Raw genomic sequence first — 27318 nt, 5'->3', positions numbered from 1 at the left:
CATGCTATGGATTTATTTCAACATTACTGCTGTATTTCAGCTTCTTGCTCACTCATGCACTGACAGAGCCAGAAAATCCTCACATGCAGTTCAGATTTCCTAATAAATATTTGAGAGGCTCAGAGGTCAGATAATACTGGTAGTAGAATTGTAATTTGCCTTTAACCACCAATAGGAGGGGGAAAAACTTTCTTAAATAACAAAGATTGCTTGAAGATCTTAGTTTTCAACACACAGCATGAGATGGTGATGGGAACACAACTGGTAATTCTGGAACCATGGGGAGATCTGAAATTATCCTTCTCTGTGATCTGTTTATGGCTTTAGTTCTTTGGAGAGATTATTCTCCAGGTAATAATTAAGGTCAAGGTAGGGCTAGACTTGCAGGCTGGGCTGGGGAGTTGAGCTCAGGTCTGTTTGCTCTGCAGGGCTATTTAGAGATGGCAGAGGACAGAGACTTTAGTGCCTCTTGTTTTAGGGGTTGCCATGGAGGCTTTCTTCTGTTGAACTTTTAAATTCCATTCTTTTTTTTTCTTTTTGCTGTATTTGCAATGGGCTTCCTTTGCTTTGGTTCCACTAAATATCTTACAGAGGGCACTCATGACTTGGTGTACCTCCCACTGCCCTTGGAACATTCCTGATGGATTTGGTAACACTCCATGTACCTTTACTGCATTTCTTATTAGCTTTTGCTCATTCCTCTTGATGTCCTTAAGTCTTGGGTCGATCTGAGATCCTCTCATAATATTAATGCAGTACTTGGGGAATCTTGATGGGCAGCTGCTTATTGCCATAGAAACCAGGTCTTCTTGCAGTGATATTTTAGTTGTTGCTGCTTTTTAGTGAAATAAGTGGAATAGAGAAGTGCTGGAGGAATAAGCAGAGCTTGTCTTTGGAGCTATAGGAATGTGGTAGGTTTTGCCTCACTGTCACCAGTAGCATCTTTACTGGAGCTTTATATATATTCTCTGTGTTTTTATATATGTAATTTTTTTTATACTGGGGGTGTATGCATATTCCTTATGGCCTGTGTCTTTCAGAGAACTGATACTGATTCAATGTTCTGTAGGAAGTTAGAGGAGACAAATGTCTCCCATTAGAAAAATCAGCTGACAGAAAGAATAATATGACCCACCCCAAACATCTGACAGTGGAGGAAGTTATTTTCCCCTGGACAGAAACAGGGCAGGTAGCTTCTCTGTATTTATAGCCAGGGAAATCTTTTAAAAAGATTAAGTGCAATTGCAGGTTAATCACTGATAACGTTGTAACGAAAGTAAAAGCAAATAAGCAGGTTTGGGGATTAGACTCAGGTCCAGAAAGAAATTGAAGGATAAATGGAAAGCCCAGTTAAATGGTGTTTAATTAGAAAGCTTGAAATAAAATTAAGCGCTTCAGCCTTGAAACCTGCAGACCTTAACCAGCAGGACACACTCCTGGTTCTGGGAACAGTCTGTAACCCACTTTTTCTGTCTGTATATATATTTTTCCTTTGTGTAGCTCTGCTTTGAGCGACACTTGCATATAAATCTGTCAGAATCTCTTTTACCTTCCCCTAAAATTGAGCTAATACAAGTCTGATTTCTCTGCTGTGAGCACACAGCTCCTTTTAAATGCAGTAATGATCCCACTGGAGTTAACACCCTGAAAAAATGCCAGACTACCTTTTGGGAAGGGCCACACAGAGGTTCACAAACCTATGGATGCCCATGACAGCCCTCGTTAGCAGCAGCTTAGACTGAGCTCAGGCTCAATGGCCTTTTCCTTTATCGTTCTTTCCTCGTTTACCTGTTCTGGTTTTGGGATGAAATTTGCCCACTTTGGTTCATGCCCTCGGGTGAATGTTTAAGGGCAGTATCAGTGAGCTGGGTTTGAAGAATTGAAGCCTAGAAACCTCTGCTCTTTCATGCAGTTTCCCCTGCTTTTAGAAGTCACTTGATGCAGGAGAAGAGCTGGAAGTCGAACAGTTAAAATCTCAAAACTGTTTTCTTGGATTAACTGGAAGAAATCTGAGAAGGAATGTAAACAACTGAAGAATTGAGATAAATCAGGTTGTGGGGATGCCAGGGAACAGCTCCGGGCTGTGACACCCTGGGGTCACCCAGCACGGCCCAAATTGCTCCACACGGTTCGCAGATGCTCATTTTTGCGAGCCCGAGCTCAGCAGGACGATCACTGCTCCCTCCCCAGCTTTATCTGCCAGAACGGGCGGGGAGGGCTGGCTCTGCCCCCCAAACCGGGACGGCTGCTGGGGGCTGGGTGAGCATCCAGGGCGTCCTGGAGCCTCCCTTGTCTCTCCCGTGGATGATGTGGATGTGTCCCAGCGCGAGCATCACGTGGATGGTCCGAATTTGGCGAGCATCACATGAGCTGCCCCGTGGTGCTCTGCCTTAGCAATAGGCAGAGGAATGAAGACCAGCCAGCCCGGTTACTCATTGTAGATAAGAGGCTCTTTTGTGCTGCAGAAATGCCGATATCACGTGCGAATCCCTCCGCTGCCATGGTTACTGGCCACCGTCACAGCCGGCTGTGGCATCGACAGGGCTTCTGCTCGTCCCTTCGCAGGATGAAACCCCCAAAACCTGCCCTCTGCCCCGAAAAGGAGCCGATCCACACCCGGCATGGCCATGATCAGATCTTGCGGCCGAAGGAGGCTCTGCCCCGCCACGCTGCATTACGCTCTGGGTTTTCTAAATTCCTCACTAATAGCCTGAGATATTACTAAAGAAATGAGAATATAGTGCTGCGGCTTGGGTGGGCAGAGATCTGCTATGCCCCATTTCCTGTTTTTCTGGCATTAGGAGCAGCTTGACCTCTTGGCACTCTTGCTTTTTGCACTAATGCTCTTCTCATTAAAGTGCTTTCCTGAACACTAATTAGGGCGGTTTTCCTTTTGTAAATTAGCCTGATACGATCTGTGTGTCTTGGCAGACACCCTCCGAGCAGGAACCCAGGGCTTTGCGTTTGATCGCTGTTTATTTTGCAAATCTCCTCAGTTTCAATGTTCTTAACTGCCTTCTAGAAAGTGCTGGCAGGTGGAGATTAATGGGAAGGAAATAGGGCTTTCCAGCTGGCCTGCCTTGAGAAACAGGAGATTTTTTGGTGCTACAGGGGCCTTCCAGTTGCTGTGGGTTAATGGGGTGCTGTGGGCACACAGAAGCTCCTTCCCTTCCCATCTCGGCATCCTTGCATAGTGTGCAATGGAGGAGCAGGGCTGCAAGGAGAGGCACTGCCTGAACCAACCTTATGACACGCAATAGAGAAAAGAAAATTAAATTAACACATTCGTTTTCTGCAGTAAAAGCACTTCTTGTGACTATAGGAAATGCTCAGACCCAAGCAACCCCAAACCTATCTAAAATTGGATGTCTGAGGACAGAGGGAAGTCCACGTCTGCCACTGCCCCTAAATCAGCAATTTGCTGGGGATCAATGGTGCTCAGGAGGGGATGGACTTTAATCAGCTCTCATTTTCTTAAGGCACTGGCAGATGGGAGCAGAGGGGATGGCACAATCTCCATCTCTGGCCACGGATGGGATAGAGCCACCAGGGATGGGCTGAGAAATTCAGTGGTGAAGGCAACACTGGGTGCAGGAAGCCATCCTCTGCCTTGGCTTGCTGGGGAGGCTGGAGTGAGGGGAGCATCCCTGGGGAGTCCCAGCTCCCTGTCTCTGCACCAGCACCGGGACCATTCCGGGTCCCTAGGGACCAACTCCACGACAGCATTTCCTGGTCCATAATAAGGGAAGAGGAGAACTGCAGGGAGGCTTCACACAGGGACCCCTGAGGCTGGGACAGAGTCAACAAAGCCCTTGATGAAAAGACAACGATTTTTCAATGCTGGTGTGCCAGCCCTGGGGCACCACGTGTGGAAAAGCACGGTGAAGGATCCCACCCCAGAGAGCTGCTCCAGCATCAGCCAGCCCAGCTCGCTCCTGGTGTCTGAGAGGGCTTGAGGAGGGCTTCCCACGGACCACATCCAGAGCTCCCCTTCCCAGGCTGTGTGGAGCCATGCACACTCTGTGGGTGCTGGCAGGACTGTCGGTGCAGGGCTGGGGCTGGGGGAGCAACAGGAGGAGCAGGATGCAGGCTGTGGAGAGCATCCCTGCCCACGGCGAGGAGTGTGAGCACAGCGGCCTCGAGGGCTGCAGACCCATGGGCACCGTGAGGAGACTCACCTGTGCAGGAGGATGCTTCCAGAAAAAGTGCCCAGGACCAAGACTGGCCTGGATGATTCCACAGGTGAGACCAGTGGCTGGGGCTGGGGGCAAGCAGGGCATAGTCTGTGTCAAAATCAAAGGCTGAGGATGAAAACCAGCACAAAGCCTTTGGATTGGAGTTGTTTTCATGAAACATCCCTGGATGTTTGCACACAGGCTCTGTGTTTATTTTGCTGTTGCTTCCTAGGGGGTTAATTCATCTGCACATTTTGTCTGGTGGGCTGAAGGTGAAGATAATGAATAGAGATGCCTGAGCCCCAGAGAGCCCTGGTCCCACCTCAGCTGGGATACTGAGTGCCCTGGCCATGCCTGGCTCCCACCTTGTATACCATTTCCTTCTCCATCTCATCCTTATTGTTTCACCTGACACCTCTCTTGGATCTGCAAATAGATGTGAAAGCCCAGGAAGGTTTACATGAAGTTCCCAGCAAGCTGGCAGTTATTCCATGTCAGTCTGCATAAACCTTGCCTGTGCTGCCAGCTTTTCCTTAATGTCTCCTTGTTTTTCCAGTTGTGAGTGATTGCTGAAGGGATCTCCTGGCAGAGAAGACTCGGGTTCACCCTTCACATCCCGTTCACCTCTAAGGCACATGCATGAAAATCTGGGTGTGGGTCTGCTCCTCTCCATAAAGAGAAATTAAATCTGCTCACGCGGCGCCGGGCGCAGGCAGCAGAGCTGGAGCGTGTGGCTGTTTAATATTCATTGGGCGTAGATGTAAAACTTTTCTGTTCTAAAATAGTCTTGCACAGTGCTGTGCTGCTCCTTTTTCCCTAAACCTTAGCAGGAGGCTGGAATTCAATGTTTCCTTTGCTTGTCTTCCCCAGTTTCCCCTGGCTCAGCCAGGAAGCAGAAGACCCTTACTGGGTGTAAAGCCTGCTTTGAGGACAGATCCTGGCACTGTGTTTGCAGTTTGTAATTCTATAGTCTGCTGAGAAAAAAAATCTTTGAAGCACCAACACAGGAACAAGACATCTTGCTTTTGTTTTAAAACAGGATGAGGTTCCGTGGTAGTTATGCATCTATTTTTGTGTTAATAAGAAAACACAATTTTTCCTGTAAAATTTTGGCAGGTAGATTCATGGATGTCTTTGGTGACTCACTTTTAACCGAGTGCAGTTTTTTTCACCTTCTCAATTGCACCTTAGAATTTAAAAAAAAATAAATATATATATATAATATGGTCCCAGTTAAGCCCATAATAATTAAATCACCATGAAATATGTTCCAGTAAGTTAAACTAGAAAGATCTCAGCCTTTTCCCTTGGTGAGTGGGAAGCTGTGATAGCATGGGGTGGGCTGGAATGCTCCAGCTCAGTGTAGATAAAAGTGGGGAAGAGATCACCCAGCAGTGAATGGAGGCAGTGAGAGCATCCCCACGGTGCCAGGGAAATGGGGACTGGATGCAAATGGACACCTGGGCAGGGCTGGGCCCAGGCTGTGGTGAAGGATTTGTGCTGTGGGGCTCTGAGCAGTGCGGTGTGAGCACTGGGATATCCATTATCCATAGGAGGTGTCAGTGATCCAGGGGAGGATAATGTTTCCATCCCCCCGGTGCCAAATCTGCAGAGCAGCGCTGGTCCAGCATCCTGCACACGCCAGCCCTGAGATGTGGAGCGGCTGGACCATGCCTGCTGAGCATTCCCAGGGCACAGAAAGGTGACACGGAGCGAGCCGGGATGGACTCTCAGTGGGATTTTGCAGGCAGCTGGATATCGAGCAGTCAAAGCCGGTTAGCAGGAAAGCTGTGTAATTCCATCGGTGATTATCCCTCCTCGTTTGCATATCCATCCCTTTGTCGGGCGCAGCTCTCGCGATGCAGCCGGGATGCAGCTGAGCCCATCGCTCATCACAATATTTTCCTTTGCATGGGTGCATTTGCTTTATGACCACAGGGCTATTTCCCTCTCCCCTGCAGAGGATCTCGCTGATTTACCTCTGCCCATCCCTAAATCAGCTGGATGCTGTTAGTGAGCCCTGCATTCCTCCAGCCCCTGTCCCAGCATAGCACAGCCATTTACTACAGCCCCAAAATTCTATTCCCTAAATTATTCAGAATTACTGCTTTTGCTTCATTTCTTCTCCAAAGACAAGCACACTTTGGAGGGCACTAAAAATAAATGGGTTTGCTGAGAACAGAATCTATTTCTTAAAGAGATGGCTCCCCTCCTTTCTGCCTGTGGAGAGGGAAGCCTGCCTTTGCACACCGTGTCACCAGTGTCACCCAGCCAGGGTAACAGGCTCAGTGGCATTGTGGGAGCTTGGCTTCAAACAGAAAATGAGCACCAGAAATAGTAAAATTCTTAAAATATCCCAATTGCCCCTCTGCTTCAGACATTTCTTTAGTTAAAAAGAATTGCAGAAAGCACCCAAGGTCCCAAGCAGAGGGTCCCAAGGATGCCCTGTAAGCACTGGCTGGGGGAGTGCTGGTGGGCTCCTTCCAGACCAGGAGAACCAGGATCTCCTCCTGGCATGCAGCCATCTTTCCAGTACAGCCAGAATTTTTATTTGCTGGATGAAATGGCCTGGATAGAATTCACTTGGTGTCAAGCTTCCCCCTCTCTGGGTCCATTCCAGCCAGCACGGGCATCCCCCAGCCATCAGAGAGGGTTTAGCCTCAGCAAGGACACCTCGTGCTTATTCTTAGCCTCGTTTCTAGGAAGTGCTTTATAAGCAGCAGGCTGTGTTGATTAATGCCATGAAACATTAATGACTTAGGAGGTGAGCTGCAGTCCTCCCACAGAGCAGCTCCCGACTCCCCAGCAGCCAGAGAGGCACAAGATGAGCCCAGCGCTGTTTTGCTTAGGCAAGGCACAGGCATTAAAGCCAAACCCAAGTTGTACCTGAAGCCAGCTGAGAAATATGACAAAGATACAAGGTAGGTAAAAGGGACAAGGAGGCTGAGGTTTGGTTAGATGGTGTGCACTGAAGGCCAAGATAAGAAATTTGGAAGGGTGGAAGAGTCACCCACCCAATGGCTGCTGCATCTCACATGGCACTGCCCTGGCTGCCAGCACAGCTGCCTGCCTGAATGCAGCAGGTTGAAAAAGGTGTTGCTTTTGCCATTTGCTTGATCTAGAGGAGGTTTGCATGGGGGACACAGGCAGAGCTGAGCCAGGCATGCTGCAGCTCCCAGCCAGACCAGATTCTTGGCTGTGGACAGGCTCTGGGCTGCCCAAGCCCAGCCTAATGGCTCGAGGGGCTTGGCCAAGGTGCTGAGCTGCAGAGACATCAGCAGAAGCCAAAGCAGCTTCCCAGTGTGTTGGATTTTGGCAGCAGTCCTTGAAACACCCCTTCCCAGCTCCTGCTCTCCACCCAGTTCCACACAACCCTATCACAAGGATCAGAGCCCCGGGGTTGAATTAATGCAACTTGGGAACTTTAAAATGAGTATTAAATTTCTCAGGAGCAGGCTAAGACTTAATTAAAGCTCCTGACATTGTGTGAAAAAGCAATGTAGGAATGTAGGAATGCAGGGGGCTCGTTCCTGCTTTGCAAAGCATTTCATGTCGATTTGGCAAACCATGCCTCAGTAAAGCCGAGAAATCCCCTCACCTCCTCAAGGAGGAGCAAAATTAGAATAATGAGCTAGTTTATAATTAATTGTGCTCTGGGGACACATTCTCACGCTGTCTGATGCTTCTGATGGGAATTTTCTACAGGGAGCATCCCAACATACAATAGGTTTCAGGTATCAGGTGTGCTCCCGCCCACATTCCTAGACCAGGTTATCAGGTTGCTCGAAGGGAGAGTAGGAGGAGTTACATTTTTTCTGGCATTTGGGGAATTTTTTAGCTCTCTTACAGATGTAGGTTAAATATTTGCTCAGGGCAGAACAAACACCCAATACAAAGGGCCCCGCTCAGTGATGTGTTTCGATCGCTGGAGCTTCCCTTCATCCAAGTAAAAGGCGAATTAACCTGCCTGACTTCATCGCACCACAGCAGAGATGCTTTTCAGCTACAGCACAGACTGGGCTAAAAGCAGAGCTAAACCCGAGCCCGGGTCACTGTCCCCGGGCAGTGTGTGGCCGGCTGGTGCTGTCCACTCAGGGCAGATGTTTTAGCACTGATGGCCATCGATGTATCGAGCCTCCCCGCTACCTGCTGGGTGCTGGCAGGAGGTGCTGCTGGCGGCGAGCCCTGCTCCTCCTTGCCGTTCCTCTGCCTGCCTGCAAAGCGGCATTTCTAAAAATACCTCCGGCGATGTCGTCAGCCGGTGCTCGCTCAGGTCACGGAGACGTGACAGCCAAGAAAAGGAGGATGGGAGCATCGCTGGGGGACCAGGCTGAGATGATCCCAGCCGGCGAAGGTGAATCCCTGCAGAGAGGGGGGCATGAGCAGGATACCTGCTGCTTGCACAGGCTCCCATGTGTGCCTGCAGCCCCCCAGGCTGTCCAGCAGCAAGTGGGCATCCCTTGGGATCCACAGTGCTCCCTTGAGCCAAACAGCATCGTGGTGCAAGGAAAGGGTGCAAGGAAACCTGGCCAGCAGCGTGCATGCAGGGTAACCCCACTTCTGGATCTCAGGAGAGCCTGTTCCTGGTGTGCTGGGGCTGCCAGAGAGCCACGCCATCCTTGCCAAAAGCAGCCCAGCAGCTGGGAGGGGTGGGTTTTATAGTGCTCACAGGTGACTATTTGAATAGGGCTGTTGGCACAGAACCCTTCCTGCATCTCAGATTTTGCTCCATGCTTATTCATTGAGTTATTCTTCTAAACTGGGGAATTCACACATGTGCCTGCTTAATGTAGACTTACTTGATGTAATTGATACAACTTATGTGCTTTGCATAATTGCAATACCATTAAAAACCTGAAACAGTCAAAAGCCAGGAAATTACTTACCAGTTAATGTAATTTACATAAACATTTATTTTATTCTTTACAGCTCATAAATGAAGTCAGCGATGATATGGCTTTACAGTTGCTATCGGAAAGGAGAAAGTAAATTTCTGTGTGTCAATATTATCCCCAAACCAGCCTCAGGAGCTGCACAGATAATGGGGCACTCATGCAAATTAAACTGTGCTTAGGGCCTCTATGGGTAAATGTATGTACATATGGATGTTTGTCTACAGGCACACACACCTATACCCATCCATGCCAGGATCCATGCTGGGAATGCCAATAAGCCTCTGATGAAGGGAAGGGGAGGCTGGGAGATTTTCACTGGCTGCAGGGGAATGGCAAATGCAGTGCAGAGCTGGAGGCAGCTGCCAGGCCAGGATGGCATTGGCTTCTGAAGGGCAAGTTTCTGTGCCAGGGGCATGGGGACATGGAGGTGACCTTTCATAGCCCCTTTCTCTGGGGTGAGTGGCTAGAGCAGTGACTCCCTATCACCCCTCACCCATGTGACAGGGAGTGGAGCAGTGTCTCATGGGGGGTGTCCAAGAGGGGCAGACCAGGATGAAAGGACAAGGCTGAATCCTGCTCCAAACCTGGCCAGGAGTGAGCAAAAAGCTGGGACTGAGTGCGGCGAGATCGGAGGTGGCGGACACGAGATCTGAGGGGAGCACAGCACAGGGCTGGCACCAAACCCTCCTTTCCCAAGGGACAGCCACTCCTGTGTCCCCAAACCCGTGTGGGACACCGGTCAGCCTGCCGTCAGGCGTGAGGATGTGAGCCATCAGCACAGGACACCCGCTGCCACCACTGCAGATGCCAAGTGTAGCTTTGTTGTGGGAAATATCCGGTACTGCCACTTCATTACCATGAACAAGTCATGAGTGACTTGTGTCACCCAGACCAGCCATTACTGTGAGGGCTGTGTGTGCAATACAAGGGAGGCAGATACAAATCACACCCAAAAAATGTGTGTATATTATATTTAAAGCAGGATTTTCTGTTGCCTTTCTGACACCAGGGCCTTTGTAAAGGTCTTGGCATGTCGGGATGTTTTCTCTATGCCTCTGGGTTAGAAAAAGGTTTTTCATGTGATATCTGTGTCCTTGGGCCCAATGAGCCTAGGATGCCAGCTGGCATTGCTGCTAGTGGATGTTTGGAAGCAGTGGAGGTGTGGCAGAGGGTGAAGAGGGCATAGTTTGGGTAGGCAGGTCCTTGGTGTGTAGGTCATCAGAACCGCTGTCCCCATGGTCCCCCAGGGCCACCGTGATGAGTAATGCCAGGAGGGGAGCTCAGGTGGGATGCAGTTACACTGGGACTCCCCGAAGAGCAGAGGGATTGGGGTGGGAGTGGCAGAGACACACTGCGAGTACCCGGGACACACCGGGACCCCCAGGGCTATGCCAAGGGAGGGTCAGGGGAGCACGGTGGGGGCGAGCCGCCCTGGGAAGGGCACGGGGAACACCGGGGCTCCCCAGCGCATCCAGGGCTCTGGCCAGAGGGGCCGGGGTGCCCCGGGGACACACCGGGAGCTCTCCGCAGCCGCGCCGCTGCCCGGTGCGGGAGGGGAGCCCCGCCTCCGCCGCCCGTCGGGGGTTTCACGGGTTTCCGTGGTAACGAGTGCGGGGCGGAGCTCGGCGCTTCCGTTACCGAAGTGCCCGGGAAGGCGGGGACGGGCCGGGGCTGGTGCCGGGTGCCCCCGCTGCTGCTGCCGCCCCGCGCCCGGTGAGTGGCCCCGCGGGGCGGCACCGGCACCGCCGGCACAGGGGAGCCGGGCTGGACCGGGCAGAACCGGGGGTCCCTTTGTCTGCGGGCTGGGAGCGCTGGCACGGAGCGCCCGGGGCGCGGCTGGAGCGCGGCTCCCCGTTAGCCCGCGGCGGGCGGGGCCACCGGCACCGGGACCGGGGCTGCGAGGACCGGGGCTGCGCCTCCTGCTCGCTGGCACCGGGACCGCCCCGCTGCGGGTCCCGCACGCTCGGAGCCGCTAGTCGGGAGAACAAGGGACCCCACGGTGGGCTGGGCGTTCTGTTCCTCGCCGAAGCGGCCCCGGTGAGGTGCGGCGAGCGCGGTGCGGTGTGCGGGGAGCGGAGCGGGCGGTGCCGTGCGGAGCGGTGTGCGGTGCAGAGCTATGTGTGCGGGGAGCGGAGCTGTGTGTGCGGTACAGAGCGGTGTGTGCGGTGCGGAGCGGTGTGTGCGGTGCGGAGTGGTGTGCGGGGAGCGGAGCGGTGTGTGCAGTGGGGAGCGGTGTGTGCAGTGGGGAGCGGTGTGCGGGGAGCGGAGCTGTGTGCGCGGTGCAGTGCAGCGCATTGTGTGCGCTGAGATGCGGTGGGTGCGGTGCCGCCCGGGCGCAGGGCTGCCCGTGGTCCCGGAGTTCCTAACTCCCTAAAGTCAGTCCCAGCCCGAGGTTAGGAGGGGCCTGGAGAGGCTTCAGGAATGAGTAAATTAATTACAGACACCGTTTATGTCACATCCGCCGGGAGCACGGAGAGAGCCTGGGGCTGTCGCCTTTTCGGGAGCAAAAAACGGGATTGATGCAACTTCCTGCGGGTTTCGGGAGTCGGAGCGTCCTGTTTTGCTCCAGAACGTCCCACTGGGATTTACAGCTGGACACTGAGACCGGCTGAGATGTCCGTCCTTGCGCTTCTCCGCAGAGGTGCTGCTGTGCTCGGGACCCCCGTGCCATGATCACATCCCGCACCGCCTGGGATCTGGGATCCGGGCCCGCCGCCGGAGCCGCCTGGAAGACGAAGGACCTTGCCCCGAACGGTGAGTACAGCACGGTGGCTTGTCCTTGCCCCTTGGGGCTCAGCCTGCCGCGCTCACGCCCTGCTCATTGGGGAAGGAGAGGCTGGGAACAGGCCAGCCTGCATTTTTCACATTTCTTTCCGGATGAAGGTCAAGATTTGAGAAACAGGGACTCAGAAGCAGGCACAAAGCCTTGGCCAGCCTGCTGGTGAGAAGAGAGGGCTGCCTCCACCTCCCTACTGGCCCTTCCGAGTGGAAAACTTAGGAAGAAAGGTTAAAATTTAACATGTAAGATAGAAAACAGAGTGATCTGCATGGCTGGGTGAATGCGGGGCCTTTGCCTCTTTCCAGCCTTGGCTCCCTGGAAGGGCTCCTTATCCCTCCCTGGCGCTTGGACCCCATTGGTGAGTTTAGTCAGAGTTTTCTTCTGTGGAGGCTGAGCTGCTTTGCAGGCAGGCGGGCAGCTGCTTGCCCCAACCTGCAGCCGTTTGTTGGGTAACAGCCCTTCCCACCTCCCTCACCAATGGTGCTGAATGGGTTTTGGCAAAGGTGGAGGCTGAACCCCCCTGGTTGGACTTTTTTTGCTCTTGGCTTCAGCATTTGCCATTCCTCTGTGCTGGCAGCCGCTTCTCTGGGTACAGCTTCTTCTCTGGCGCTTGGGTTAGTCCAGCCAAATGCTGATTGGCATGAAAGCCCCCCAAAACAGGGTTTTTCAGCGCTTTCTGTGCCCAAGGGCTGCTGCTGCCCGTGCCGGGATGGGGAACTCATTGCCTGTTATCAGGCAATCGTCAGCACTTTGGAAACGCTCAATTTTCATGGCGCGCGCAAAATGTTATGGATAATTAGAGGCTGGGAAGAAGTCCAGAGTGATGGGCTAACTTCATAAGGGCACATCTCCCTCCAGACATTGCTTCCACCTCTGTCCCAACTTCCTTCGGATGGTTTTAGGGGAAAAGAGCTGCATTACTGAGGTTTGATTTGTGAGCAATTGATTTTTCCCTGCCAGCTGGGGAAGAGATTTGGGCGCCCGCGATGGTGGCAGTGCTTGTGGCAGACAGGTGCGGGGGCACAGGGTCCCCGAGCAGTGGGATGTAGCCCTCGCCAGCTGCTCTTCCTGTAGCAGAGGAGGATGCAGCCGTGGGAGAAGGCTCCTTGAGTTGCTATTTCCTTCTGTGTGGCTCAGCAGGACAGGGAAGTGCTGCTCTGGCTGCTTTTGGGTTTGGCTGCCTGACAAATGAAGGAAATATTTGGGGGCAGTGGAGGGAGGTGACGCTGTCAGGGTCCGTCTGTCTGGTTTTGGTGATGCAAGCTGGCTTTGGCGGCTTTTCCGAGATAGGATCGCAGGAAGTGCAGCAGCTTGGCAAGGGGTAGAGCTGGGATATCCCTGGTGGGGGGACAGATCTGGTCCTGCAGAGGCCAGACGAAAGCTACACTCTGAATCCTCATTACTAGTCATTGGCAAGCAGTCTCCGCCCCCCGGAGGGCTAATTTTTCTAATTAACATAATTAACATTTTTAATAAAAGTCATGCACTGTCTCTGCCACACCGGTGCGGTGGCAGCAGCAGGGAGGAGGAGGAGGAGGGTTTGCTGAGCTGGCCAAAGGCTGTGTCTGTGCTGGGCTCCCAGGTGGATCCAGTGATGCTCTTTGCTCCATCTCAGGCCGTGGGCAGGACAGGCTCAGCACTGGGAGCGGAGCAGGTGCCTCTCCCCGGGCTCCTCTGCTACCAGCACTGCTTCACCACAAAATCCTCAGCGTGAGCTGGCCGGACACTGCAAACCCCCGTGGGCTCTGCCGGGCTCTCCAGGTGAGGAACGTTGAGCCAGCCATGGCATGTATGGGGAGGGCAGTTTTAGGGTGATGGGGAGGATGCCCTGCACCCATCTGGGCCATCCAGGTGGGAGCCAACTGGTTTCCTCCCTCACCACAACCAGTTTGGGTCTGGACCCCAGCAGCGTTTGCCTCCAGCAGAGCTGCTGCCTGGGTGGGGAGGGAAAAGCATCTCTGGGGAATTGAAAGGCATCAAAAATGGGAAGCAGTGTTCATAACAGAATAGCATTTTCTGGGTCACTTATGGTCATGTTGGCAGGAGAGCTCAAGGCAGAAGTGTGATAAGAAAGTGCAGTGCTGTGAGGTGGTGTTTGCCAGTGGGATGGAGGAGAAGGAGGTGGAAGGGTGCCATGGCCAAGGACAGTGTCGGGACACCATGTACTGGTGTAGCTGCCACTAGTTCATTCCAGGCTTCAGGCAAATCATTCAAATTTCCCCTCTTTGAAAAGAAGGAAAACACCTTCTTATCACACACCAGCCTCAATGAATTCCCTTCGGCAAAACCCTTCTGGAGTCTCAGATGTAGAGGCACCGCAGACACGCGGCTTCTCCAGGAGGATGCTGCCACCTCCTTCCAAATTACTCCCAAATTACTGACATGTACCAAGTATTTGCCCCTCTGCTGGAGTGAGGTTTCCCCAGCATCACTGGAGATGATGCCACAGGCTCTGAGATAAGATTTAAGAAAGAAAAGGGCATTATTGAGCAGGGTGAGCTTTACTGATCATCCCCTTTCATAGCAGCCTTATGAAAGCTCCTTTCTGATTTCTTCTGATTTTTTTGGAGCTAGGCTCCATCCCACAGGGCATGAGCCATGCCTGCAAGTCAAAGCCTCTTTCTTTTTAAGGCCACTGAGAGAAAAATAGGAGATATTCAGTATAACCGTGTGGCCAAGCTGAGAGAAGTTTTTTATGTGGAGAATTAAAACATGATAAGTTCATTGTGGCAGCTTCCCAACACAGAGCTCCCTTGGAGGGAGGGTTTCCCCAAGCTCCACTGTTCTGTCTTCTGCACTTCCCGCCCCGCTCACTCCTCCTGGCCAGCCCTGCCAGCTGCTGGCACCGTGTCCATCGCGGTGTGGGCGGGCACTGTCTCAGCTCCCTGGCCCGTTTGTGCTCACAGGCCCTGCGGGACTCGAGGTGCAGGCGGCGGGAGGAGCCGCAGCCCCGCGCCCCGACAGCGGCCACGGAGGAGCCGCCTGCAGCCCCCGGTGAGCCAGCGGCTACCACAGCACTGCAGGCAGCCCCCAGCATGAACCTGGAGAAAGCAGGTACGGGAGAGCAGGGATGCAGTGCTGGGTGCTCAGGGGATGGGATGGGATGGGATGGGATGGGATGGGATGGGATGGGATGGGATGGGATGGGGGCTTGGTATCTGCCAGTGGGTGTCGAGGAAACCTCTCCTCTTTTGGGGTGCACATGGATGTGTGGCTGCGCTCACTGTGGGTCACAGTGGAAATCCAACACCAGCCAGCTGCTGGCTGGTGACAGGGACTGATGAATTATTGAGCTGGATGAACAGAGCAGGTGAGCTCTGAAGAACTCACTGCTGTTTCCTCCTTCTTAAGGAAAATGTAACGTATATGGAAACATTTGCAGCATGCATGGCTGTGCCAGGGTGGGGAAATCCCAGGGTTTCCTGTCTTTCTCCATCAGGATTGAATTGTGTGAGCTTGTCAGGGCATATCTCGGGAGCTGCTCCTGGCCTGATCCCCAGCTGCATCCCAGAGCAGCTCCTGAGGTGGGGTAGTGGCTGGGAAGAGGCAGGGATGCCGGAGAAAGGGAGTCTGATTGGCAGTGGTAATAGGGCAGAGCTGAGGTATCTTTCCAAATGGCTTTCTGAATTTTGCAAATTTTTGCATTTTGGAAAGCAGGAGGGTCACTGTGCCCTGCCTGCCACACTCATACCATGCATGACCCCCAGCACATCTGCCCAGGGGGAGATGTAACACAGAGCTGGTTGGCATCTCCTCTCCCATGGACGCTGTCACAGGAAGAAGGTGCTGGAGTGTGGAGGAAGGCATGATCTGTGGAGGATTTTCCTGCCTGGCAGTTTGACTTGCAGCTGAGTGTTGAGGCTCTCAGCCTGGCTCTGCCTTGGGTCCCAGCCCAGGATTAGTGTGAATGATGTGTGCAGACATGCAGTGTGTCCAGAGGAGCCTGGTGCTTCCTGTAATTTTGTCTTATCTCTGCACACTTCCCAGGGGGTGAAAGCTGGCATTCCTGTCAACTTTGGAGATTTCAGAGTGGATTTTTTTGGTTTTTGTTTGGGTTTTTTGTGTATTGATTTTAAAGAGAATACCATGGTCCCCTGCTGAGCTGGGCTGAGCTTTCAGCATGGAAAGAAAGAAAAGCCAGCACCTGACAGTGCTCTTTTGGAGTATCCAGCCCATGGCAGGAAGACAAAACCTGGTGATAGCTTTTGCAACCACTGCCAGATAAGTCCCAGGGAGTGCAGTTAGCAGCAGAGCTGTGGTTTGGTCCCAGCATTTCATCTTTCTGCGTGTTACACTGCCTCCTTAATTCCATTTAGGGCTAGAAAATCTGACTCAGAGACAAAAAAGTCTTTCTTCTTGCATTCGGGACGTTTCCCATGAAGCAGGCAGCATCTTCCCGCAGGCAGCACAGTGATTCCCAGCACCAGCTCCTGCCTGAGAAACCTCAGGTTTCTGGTGGCAGCAGATGAAATCCACAGCAGGCAGGGAAGGGCGCCGGGCAGCCGGGATCCTGACCATCAGTCCTGCCACCACAGTGCCTCATCCCCACGTTGGGAATGAGTCACGCCAGCTCATTGCTTCTTGGGAACTACCAGGTCATTTGGTAGGCTCTGATGTACGGCCAGGTTGGCTTCTGTCAGCACTGGTGGCTCTATTAACATGCAGAAAGTGATGTTTAAAATAATACTAGGAAGGTTAGAAAGCCAAACACACAGAGATTAGGCAATATGGCCATTCAGGGTACCTGTATAATTTAAATTTTGCTTCCATTATGCTTGTGTGTAATGACGCAGACTTTAATGACATGATCACACACTGCTTTTCCACCGGCACCTGCTCATTCAGAAGAAAGGATGCCGGGGTGAATCAGCGTCGTGCTGAGGGCGGTTGTTATCTGAGCGAGGCAGCAGCATTTTGGTGTGTGGTGGGGCTGGGGCACGGTGCAGTGCTGTGGGCAGGTGCTCTGTGTTGTGGCCTGGGATGCTCTGCTGGCACGGGCAGATCCCTTTGGCTCCCACCCAGCTGGACCCCACTGTTAGCCAGGCCTGCTAACAGTGCCTCGGCACTCAGGATGCACCTCTGATACACCACGGTGCTCTCTGGGACTTGTGCAAATCCAGCTTGCTGTGTTCCCATCTCCAGCTCAGCCCCTGGGGACTCCCCATGGCTGGCATTTTGCTCCCCAGTGCGGTGCTGTGTCCTGACCAGCCCCATCTTTGCTCACGCTGCAGGAGGGAGGCTCTGTGGTGGGAAACGCTCCAGCCTGCCCGCAGCCCGGCCCTTCCCCGTGATCCAGGAGGTGATGGCCTCCATGGCACATCTGCAGAAGGAGAAGCTGCGGCTGCAGGAGGAGCTGCTGGAGCTGCAGGAGAAGCTTGCTGCCCAGGAGAACAATGAGCTCTCCCTCTCTTTCCAGCTGCAAGGACAGGTATGGTGGGGACAGGGACACAAGCGGGTCCATCAGGGTCTTCAGCCTCAGGGTGTGGCTTGGCTGGAGCACTGTGGCGTGCAGTTAGTGATGGCTGCACTTGGAAGGAGTGTAGGATCTCCGTCATTGAGCATTTTCTTCTCTGGGTGTTCCTGAGCACTGGCTTTGGCTGTGCCTCCCTTGGAATGCCTGCAGTCCCCAGTGACACTGCAATAGTGCTGACAAGGGTGTGTGGCTCTGTGGACATAACATGGCCGGGGGGGCTTTGGGCATCAGGATGCAGCTCTGCACCAGTCATCCATCCATCCACTCAGCACAGGATGGCTGCCACGGGGTCAGCTCGTTAGCAGTTTAAGCCTAGCAGTTTAATTTAGTGACTTTCAGCAGAAGGCACAGAATTGTCTGATGAAGGGACAGGTTTTGGCCGCTGTGGCACAGCCCCCCAGAACCATCTCCTGCACTGATGCAGGCACATCCTCAGCACGAGTACTTGGGTCGTCTCAGGGACATGGAAATGTTGGCTGCTCGTAAAGAGATTTGCATGTGGCTGTTGTGGAAGCTGTTACAGTCAGGTTCTGCTTGTTCCACGGGTGTCAAAAAGGAGGAGGTAATTGTCCTGCATTTGGTTGGCATGCTCTGCATGACACAAGTGTGAGCACAGCGGGCTCTGGCCCTGTGCTGGCCAGTTCGGCAGCGAGCGCAGCCGACGCCGGCTGGAGCCAAGACTGGCCCAAACTTCCAAAGCTTTGGGATGGCCGGGCCACGGCTCGAGCCAGGTCCAGCTGCCAAGGAGTCCCTGTCACGTCCAGAGAGCAGGATGCAGCTGGAGATGCCCGAGCAGGTAGGGGATGGGACATTGACATTTTTGGGCACCACGGCACAGGGAATGGTGGGCAGGCTCCGGCGTGTGCGCTGACTGATTGGGCTGGCGGTTTTCCCGGAACAAGCCACAACTCTTTTCTTCTCAATGCCTCCCCTCCCTTAAAAATACTTATAAAAATAGCTTAATAATCTCCCTCAGTGGATGTGGAAATGGGGTTTTCCCACTCAAACGCTCAGCGCTCACTCGGCTCCCAGCCAGAGCTGGGGAGACTTGCTGTGGAAGGAGGGGGATCCTGATCCTGGCTGGGAGCAGCCACCTTTCCCCAGCTGTATCTGGGGAGCTCCAGCCGTGCTCCAGCTCCCAGCCCTGCCGAGCACAGGGCACACAGAGGGGCTGCCCACACTGCTGCCATCTCTGCAAGGGCGCGGCTGAATAATTTACCAGATTAATTACAGCCCCATGTCAGCACATCTGCATTGGTTATTAATCAGCAGTTCCTAAATTATGGTCCACGGAGGGCCAGGTGCTTGCTAGTTATTGGGATGGGGCAATACCCAGGCGTGTCCCAGAGAGGGGTTTGGCGGCTTTCTCAAGTGGGGAAACTGGGAGCTGGGCTGGGATCTGGGGGATGGTGGTCGAGCGAGGGACAGAGCAGGTGGGCAAACCCCACTACAGCACAGCCCATGAGACTGCTGGCTTCACCAAGCACTCACTGCTGCTGTTTATTCCAATAACTGCAGAAAAAATGTTGAGAATTTTTGAAATTCACTGGTTTTGCAGGGAGGGCAGTCTGGTCTCATGACATGGGCAGATGCCCAGATGGGGGTTGATGGAGAACATCTTCCCATGGGACTCAGACACGTGGCCTTCTTGAAGAGCTCTTGTTCTCTCTTTGTACCAAGATAACTTTCCTAGAAAGAAAAATAGAGAAGGTAGAGAAAAGCTGGTTGTGAGGGCAGCACAAGGCACCTCTGGCTCTTCAAACACAGTTATTAGTAGGTTTGTTTTCTCCCTTCTCCAAAGATGATACCTTTTTATTTTTATAATATTGGTTTCTGCTAGTGCTCAACATGGACAAATTATACCCACGGTTGAACAAGGTCAAAGCAAAGCTTTCATTAATGCTCATTTAAATCAGCTCGTGTGAATCAGGCGCTCAGAGCCAGGTGGAAAATTAAAGCACAACAAAAGTGTGAGGCAGACTGGACGTTGGTGGCTGGGGCGGCACTGCAGGGTCTCCTCCGAAAGCTGCAGAGGTGCTCCTGCTTAACCCAGTCTGTGCTGACAGGTGGAAACTATGAAGGAAAAGCTCCTGGAGCAGGCACAGGAGATCAGCCGGCTGCGCTCGGAGCTGGTGAGCTGCCGCCGGGATGGGACTGAGCCACCCTTGCCCTGAGGGATGCTGGAGCTCTGGGTCACTGAGGAGGGAGGGCGGGTGGGGATGGATTAAACCTCTCTAGGGTCACAGTTTGGACTGTGCAAGCCAAACTGAGGAACACAAGTGTGGGATTTTCTGTCCAATGCGATGTCGCACTGGTGACCCTGGGGCTGTCAGCCTGTGGTGGGAAGCGAGAGCCCGTCTGTGGGTTGGGGCTCCCTGGGGCAGCAGGAGGCTCGTCAATGCAGCAGGCTGAGTGATTCCCAATGGGGCAGGCAGGGACTCTCTGGGAATGGCACACTGTATCCCCCATACAGCGGGCTGGGGGATCCGTGAGGGCAGCGGGCTGGGGCTCTCTGGGGCACGTGGAGATTCCATGTCCTCTCTCCACTCCCGGATAGGGCGGCACGGATGCAGAGAAGCACCGGGACCTGCTGGCGGCCGAGAACGAGCGCCTGCGGCAGGAGATGAAAGCGTGCGAGGGGGAGCTGCGGGAGCTGCAGCGGCAGCAGCAGCAGGCACCGTGCCGGGACTGCCCCCACCTGCAGGTGAGTCCCCGGGGGTGGCAGTGGTGGCGGCAGGGTGACTGGCACCTATGGGTGGGTGACAAAGCCTTGGCTGTCCTGTGCTTTGCCAGGAGAACGCCAAGCTGCAGGAGCAGCTGTCCCAGCTGCAGCAGGAAGCAGAGGAGACCCGGGCCAAGCTGGTGGAGCTGGACCTGGAGGTGCAGCAGAAGACGAACCGCTTGGCTGAGGTGGAGCTGCGGCTCAAGGACTCCCTGGCTGAGAGAGCTGAGGAGGAGGAGCGGCTCAGTCGGCGGCTGCGGGACAGCCAGGAGACCATCGCCAGCCTCAAGTCCCAGCCCCAGCAGATAAAGGTGAGCTCTCCATTTTTCCTGGTTGGGGTGGGTGCCTTACAGTGCCCAGTAAGTGCCTTGCAAGTACCGCCTGTCTCTCTGCCCTGAGCACGTCAGCACAGCACCATGATTTCCTAAATTATCTCCCCCTGGGCCAGCAAGAGCTCCATCCCAGGCCCTTCAGGTGCTGTTTCCCCAGTACACCCCATCTGTGGTGCTTTCCCCTGCAGTACATCATCAAGACGGTGGAGGTGGAGTCAGCCAAGGCAAAACAAGCCCTGTGCGAGACCCAGTCCCGAAACCAGTACCTGCTGGAGCAGGTGGGGATGCAGAAGCAGGTGCTGAAGGAGATGGAGCAGCAGCTGCAGAGCTCCCAGAAGACAGAGGCTCAGCTCCGAGCTCAGGTCTGAATGCGATAGGTGTAAATCAGAAACCCCCCCACATTCTCTGCCTGCCTGGTGCTTGCCAGGTGACACAGTCTGGCAGCAGGTGGGCACTCACTGGGTGTCATCCCCCACTTGCTCCTCTCCCAGATCATGATGTACGAGGCTGAGCTGGAGCGAGCCCATGGGCAGATGCTGGAGGAGATGCAGGCGATGGAGGAGGAGAAGAACCATGCCATTGAAGAGGCATTTTCCCGTGCCCAGGTGGAGATGAAGGCGGTGCATGAGAACCTAGCAGGTGAGGGGGTGCAAGGGGCTCGCAGGGTTGCCTGACTGGTGTTGGGGTGTCATCAGCTGCCCCTCACCCTGCCTGGTGGCTGCAGGTGTCCGGACCAACCTGCTGACGCTGCAGCCGGCGCTGCGCACCCTCACCCATGACTACAACAGCCTGAAGCGTCAGGTCCGCGACTTCCCCCTGCTGCTCCAGGAGACCCTGCGCAGCGCCAGGGCCGAGGTGAGCCCCCCAGGACCACCACCCTGCACCCCTCCATGCGGGGTGGAGGTGCTGGGGAGTCACTGAGCCGCTGGTCTCCACTGTCCCCAGATCAGCCAGGCCATCGAGGAGGTGCACAGCACCAACCGGGAGCTGCTGCGCAAGTACCGGCGGGAGCTGCAGCTCCGCAAGAAGTGTCACAACGAGCTGGTGCGGCTCAAAGGTGTGCGGGGCGTGGTGTCCCTGAGGGGGGACAGGAGGGACAGGGGAGCGTCCCCATAAGGTCGCTGGGTTGGCTGCAGGATGCTTCAGCCCACCCGGTGTTTGATAGCTGACTCCCTGCTTCTCTCCCCCAAGGAAACATCCGTGTTTTTGGGCGAGTCCGCCCCATCACAAAAGAGGATGGAGAGGGCCCCGAGGCAGCCAATGCTGTGACCTTCGATGCTGACGATGATGCTGTCCTGCACCTCCTGCACAAGGGGAAGCAGGTGTCCTTTGAGCTGGATAAGGTCTTCCCCCCACAAGCGTCCCAGGAGGAGGTGGGTGCTACTGTCCACACTGCTGGTGTGGTGGGGGGAGACAGCCACCTTCTCCTCACTCTCCCCTGTCTCCCCCAGGTGTTTCAGGAGGTTCAAGCCCTGGTCACCTCCTGCATTGATGGCTACAATGTCTGCATCTTCGCCTATGGGCAGACAGGGGCAGGGAAAACCTACACAATGGAGGTGAATTTGCTTGGCTTCGTTTCCATCTTCTTCCTCAGCTCCCCACCCTGTAGTGCCCAGTCTCATCACCCAGTGATGGTCACTGCTGCTCTACAACATCCCCCTGGGCTTTGCTTCTGCTCAGAAAAATACAGAATAAAATGCCAAAGGGTGTTTATTCCCTGTTTGTCACTCCAATCCTTCAGGGGACGGCAGCAAACCCAGGGATCAACCAGCGGGCCCTGCAGCTCCTCTTCTCCGAGGTGCGGGGCAAAGCGGCCGACTGGGACTACACCATCACTGTCAGCGCTGCAGAGATCTACAACGAGGCACTCAGGTACGGCCAGGGGGAAGAAGCTTTTTTGGACATCACCCCATTCTGCTCTCCCCTACATCTCTCCACCCCTGCCTAGGCCTCACAGCTTGTCCCAGGGCCCTGGGCACTGCATTTGGCCCTGCAAGGATTTATTTTTAATTTATTTGGTGCACACTGCTCTTCCCATGAGCTCCATTGCTTACACAGGCTCCCAGCTGTGCCATCACTCCCACTCTCTGGCCCTAATGCAGTGGTGGGGGCATCCCCTTCTCCCCCTTCCCCTGCCCACAGACACTATATTTAGGAATTTGTAACTGGGAGCTGAAAGCATGAGAAATATTTTCCTTCCTAGTCCAGCCACAGGAGGGGAGGAGCCTGGGAGCACATCCATGAGAATAACCAGGAACAGGAATGGGAGCGTGGTCTGAGTTGGGTGAGAGGAGGCACATGGGAGCCAAGAGAGTTGAGGTCTATAAATAGGCTGTGCAGTTTTCCTGGGAAGAGAGGGCTGCTCTGGCAGCACTGGCACACAGCCCTGAGCCACAGAATGGATGCCAGCAACCCCTGGGATGGTAATGATAACGAGTGCCCCTTTGCCCAGGGACTTGCTGGGGAAGGAGCCACAGGAGAAGCTGGAGATCAAACTGTGCCCTGATGGCAGCGGGCAGCTCTACGTGCCTGGGCTCACCGAGTTCAGAGTGCAGAGTGTGGAAGACATCAATAAGGTGTGGGGAGATGGGGGCAGTGGACACAAGAGGGTGGTAGCAGGGGTGCAGTGAACTGGGGAGGGGTCTTTGGAGTGTGACTCCTGGATTTGGGAGCATTTCTGAAGCCATGGGGAGCAACAGAGACCAAAATAGGTCCCTGGGTGTGATATGACAATCGCTGTCACTGGGATGAGCCACAGGGGGTTAAAAATAAAATGTGGGGCCCAGAGAGTTCCTGAGGGATTAGTGGGATGCGGCTGTCACCGCAGTGCCCTGCCTGTCACCCCCTGCCTTTGGTGCATAACCCAGGCTGAGACCTGACCAAGGTCATTACCCTGATGGGCCAGGCACCCCATGGGGGGCTGATGCTCAGGTTACATCCCTGGCCATTCCTGGATCACAGGGGATTTGTGGTGGGACTGGGGCAGGTTGGCCTCACCCCCTCAACTCCCTGGGCTCCCCCAGGTCTTTGAGTTTGGCCACATCAAGCGGGTGACAGAGTGCACCAACCTGAACGAGCACAGCTCTCGCTCCCACGCCCTCCTCATCGTCACCGTCCGCGGCCTCGACCGCAGCACAGGGCTCCGCACCACAGGTGGGTGTCACAGCAAACCCTCGCCGAGGCACCTGGTGTGGCATCCCAGGGCTGCGTAGGGCTGGGTGCTGATGCCAGCGGCGGGCTTTGGCTGTGTGTCCTCAGGGAAGCTGAACCTGGTGGACCTGGCGGGCTCGGAGCGGGTCGGGCGCTCGGGCGCGGAGGGCAGCCGGCTCCGCGAGGCGCAGCACATCAACAAGTCCCTGTCGGCCCTGGGCGATGTCATCTACGCCCTGCGCTCCCGGCAGGGCCACGTGCCCTTCCGCAACTCCAAGCTGACCTACCTGCTGCAGGACTCGCTCAGCGGCGACAGCAAGACCCTGATGATGGTGCAGGTAGGGGCTGGGCACCCAGTGCCTGTATCCCCACAGCCAGCCAGTGTGATTTCTGAGTCCCTCCTCAGGGACCTCCCAGCAGGTGCTGGGCTGGAGTCAAGGGATGGGGCTCGCCCATGGGACATCTTCCATTCTGCAGTCATGATGCCAGCTGCAGCTTTCTCCCCGTCTCTGCACCCTAGACGAGGCCAAGGAATGGGGAATTCACTCAGAGGTCCATGATCCTGCCCTTCCTGCCTGCATATGGATGCTATCCCTACGGGCATGATCTCTTCATGTATTGTCATCTCCCTACGCCCTCTTTTTCTGGGAGGATTTTAAGCTCTGGCAGCTTCTCCACCTCTGCCCAGTGACCCCCACGCTCCCAGCTGCTGGCACCCACACTGAGCCCCGGGGGGGCTGCCTGAGCCTCTGCACCTGCCACAGCTATTCCCAGCTGCTCCTTGCACTGGGGTGGTTGATGACAGGGAATCCAGCTGGATCAGACACTGACCCAGGCTTGGATGGATGGTGCTAGCCTGGGAGGGGCAGGTTAATAATAGCATCTCACTAGCCAGCAGCAGCAGGTTTTCTAGGGGGGAGCCCCTGGAGTGCACAGGCAGCTGCCAGGGTGACTTTGTGCCTGCCCCTCCCTGCCCACAGGTGTCCCCTGCCGAGAAGAACACCAGTGAGACGCTGTGCTCCCTGAAGTTTGCAGAGAGGGTTCGCTCTGTGGAGCTGGGTCCTGTCTCCCGCAAGGCTGAGCTGGGCTCCTGGACCAGCCAGGAGCACCTGGAGGTAATCAAGACACTGCTGGTGCCCTTCCTCCTCACCCCAGGGAGCCCCCTTGCTTTGCCCCCACATGTGGTCCCCAGAGCTGTTGGATGTTCCCCTAGAGCCACCTCCACTGGGGACAGTCACCTGGTGGGATGCAGGTTGTCCCCAAAGTGCAGTGTCCGGCCAATGCTGCCACCTTGGCTGATTCAAGTCCTGTTTTGCAGCAGCCCCATGGTACCCCCTGAGAATATTTGGACAACACCATCCAGGCACACACTATCTGCCTGTGAGCCCATCCCCATTCCTTTCCCTCTGGGGCCTGGGCTGGGCTGACCCTGGGGCTGTGTCCCCTCTCCTCCCAGGGTGACTCGCCGGGTTCCACAGCACCACCTGGCCGAAGCCACACATCCCCCAGCCCGGGGCAGCTCTCCAGTCGCTCTGCCTCCATCCGCAGGAAGCTCCACACCTCAGGTGGGTGGTGGGACAGCTTGAGAGCCCAGACAGGGTCCCTCTGTCCCAGGAGGCTCCAGCCACCAGCCCATGGCAAAGCTTGCAACGGGGAGTGAGCAGCTCTGTAGTCAGTTCATTAGCTAATAGCTAATTAGCCATGGTCTATTAATTAACTTCTCCAAGAGTGCCCTGTTTTGAAGGCATTGCTGATGGCTTAGGTGGGGGGTAAGGGGAGGGCAATTCCACCAAGCTGAACCTCTTTCCCCTTTGATTTCAGCCTGACTTAGGGGCAGCCGTGGCTGCCAGGTGAGTGCCTGCGGCCGGTGCTGGTGGAGGGCTCTGCTTCACCCTGCTTCCCCAGGCAGGGCAGGGCTGCTGGACTGTGCAGGGTGCTCCTGGGAATGCTTGTGGTACCAGCTCCTGCTACAGTGCCACCAGACAGGGCTGGGGCACTGGTGGCTGTGCCCCTGCCTGCTGTAACCTATGCATGTCTCCCCTCAGGGAAGCTGAGGCCAGTCCCCCTGTGATGAGTGCCAGCCACGGCATCAAATCTACTGCAGGACCCAGCCACTCACAGTGACAGAGATGGCTGCTGGAAGACATGAAGGCTTTGGTGCCGGTCCCTTGGCCACCAGGACCCATGATCAGAGAGTGATGGCACCTCTCACCATGAGCAGCATGGGGGCAAGGGTGTCCCAGCAGACCCATCCTCTCAGGGTAGGGAACAGTGGTGCTGGGCAGAGATCTGCCCCTCGGATGCTCAGCTCTGTGAGTTTATTTTTGCTAGACAGATGTTTTTTAGCCAGAGCAGGGAGCTGCTGGGAGCTGCTCCCTCCAGCTTTGCTTTTACAATGAGATCTGGCTGGAAGGGGTGCACAGAGCCAGACCAGCCCCTGGCCCTGCTTCTGCTACCGCCACAGGGCCAGCCTGGCCACAGCTCCTGCAAGACTGTGTTTGGGCAGCTGCCCCGTCTTCAGAGCAGCACTTCCTTCACGTTAAGCCACAAAAAATCCCAGCAGCTCCTGTCCCTGTCAGTTTCTCAAGCCCTGTTGTTGCATGAAGGCCCCTGGTGCTGTGCATGAGCCGAGCTGCTGTTCCTCATGGTGCTGGTGCTGCCAGGGCCCCACGCTGGCTGCCTGCGGTACATGGCACCAGGAGGGATGGAGCAGTCTCGAATGAAGCTATTGTAAAGTTATTTACCAGTTGTCTTGTCAAGAGAGATCACAGTGTGGTCGAGATGAAAGTGTTTGAAATATTTATACCTGTTTACACGGTCTTGGAATGGAAAACTAGTGGAAAACAAAAAGACCCCAAACCTCCAGCCCAAAAGCCTCTTGGCTTATGTATGGGGATGGTGGTTGGCAGGGGCATGGGAGGGGATGGCACTGCCCTTGGACCTCTCAACACCCACCTGTGGGTACATTTCCTCCTGCTGCAAACCCCTGCTGGATGCACTGATGGCTCTTTCCACCACAGCCCTCTCCTCTTGCGCTTCCATGGCGTGTTCTATTTAAAAACAAAAAAGGGAAAAGTAAATTTAACCTTTTGTAAGATTAGATGTTTCTATGTATTTTAATAATTAAAAAATATCCTGTTTTGTAACAAAACTTATTTTAAATAAACTCTTAAAGCCAGTCCTCCTGCACTGTGCCATTCTTGAACCCTGCTTGAGGTGGGGTGAGTGCTTCCTCCCTCCTCCCATCATCTCCCATAGGGCTGGAAAAGCCCATCATATCCTTCCTCTTGCAGCTGCCCCCGGGGCCAGCCTGGAAGCACAGTCCCCATCCCATTTTGCAGCTATCAGGCTCCTGTAATTAGCAGGAGAGCAGTGGTTAAATCCGAAGTGAGGCCCAATGCGCCCATGTCCTGCTCCACCTTGTCCTGCCCCACCTTACATCCCAACAACAGGCTGGTGGCTGGCAGAGCCTTTTCACACCTCATGGGGGTCCAGGCATGGGATTATCACCAGATAAAGCAGGAAGCAGCTGCAGAGTCGAAGGACACACACCCTGTGAGTGTCCTGGTGCTCGAAGCAGGCAGCACTCACCGTCAATCCTGCAGTGGTTCAGTGCCAGGGCCTCTTGCTGCACAAGCCACCTTTGGAGCCACCTCCTCCAGAGCCACGGAGCAGGACAGACACTCCCCTTTGTTCCCACAGCTTGACTGTTTGGATGAAGCATCAGCAATGTGGGCACTGTCTTTAGCTTCCCTGATGGCCCCAGTCCACCTCCCCAGAACAACCTTCCTA

The 27318-nt window shown here is 54.8% G+C and overlaps 1 protein-coding gene and 1 long non-coding RNA gene across 4 annotated transcripts; one reads left to right on the top strand and one right to left on the bottom strand.

Annotated features, from left to right (window-relative positions):
• The first annotated feature begins 7077 nt into the window (after positions 1-7077).
• KIFC3 (kinesin family member C3) lies at positions 7078-26704 on the top strand. Of its 3 annotated transcripts, none has more exons than XM_088172047.1 (21): positions 7078-7096; positions 11710-11824; positions 13465-13610; positions 14756-14903; positions 17081-17277; positions 19389-19454; positions 19880-20026; positions 20116-20355; positions 20565-20738; positions 20868-21015; positions 21101-21231; positions 21322-21433; positions 21568-21749; positions 21828-21932; positions 22118-22248; positions 22829-22952; positions 23400-23529; positions 23635-23864; positions 24507-24641; positions 24983-25091; positions 25572-26704. In XM_088172047.1, exons 2-21 carry the CDS (start codon positions 11740-11742, stop codon positions 25595-25597), a joined length of 2766 nt encoding a protein of 921 aa, XP_088028173.1. In that variant the 5' UTR covers positions 7078-7096; positions 11710-11739; the 3' UTR covers positions 25598-26704. The 3 variants fall into 3 exon arrangements, with proteins under 3 accessions (XP_088028173.1, XP_014744549.2, XP_088028174.1); XM_014889063.2 differs by lacking the exon at positions 7078-7096 and adding an exon at positions 10987-11112; XM_088172048.1 differs by lacking the exon at positions 7078-7096 and adding an exon at positions 25348-25376 and having other exon boundaries at positions 11417-11824.
• Positions 26309-27111, bottom strand: LOC148222409 (uncharacterized). The gene is made up of 2 exons (XR_015806337.1): positions 26961-27111; positions 26309-26878 (listed from the first exon to the last, which is right to left on the bottom strand). It is a non-coding gene; the product is annotated as an uncharacterized LOC148222409 (long non-coding RNA).
• Positions 27112-27318: the final 207 nt, after the last annotated feature.

The sequence above is a fragment of the Sturnus vulgaris genome, chromosome 12, assembly GCF_052056855.1.
Source record: "Sturnus vulgaris isolate bStuVul1 chromosome 12, bStuVul1.hap1, whole genome shotgun sequence".
NCBI classification, from domain to species: Eukaryota; Metazoa; Chordata; class Aves; order Passeriformes; family Sturnidae; genus Sturnus; species Sturnus vulgaris.
The sequence above is the reverse complement of the archived record's forward strand: the minus strand, read 5'-3'. Positions and strand labels throughout refer to the sequence as shown.

Coding starts and splice junctions, on each gene's coding strand:
- KIFC3 (XM_088172047.1), top strand. CDS start 11,740: ATGATCACATCCCGCACCGCCTGGGATCTGGGATCCGGGCCCGCCGCC. Junction 20,027..20,115: donor GGGACTGCCCCCACCTGCAG/GTGAGTCCCCGG, acceptor GTGCTTTGCCAG/GAGAACGCCAAGCTGCAGGA. Junction 21,434..21,567: donor CGAGCTGGTGCGGCTCAAAG/GTGTGCGGGGCG, acceptor CTCTCCCCCAAG/GAAACATCCGTGTTTTTGGG.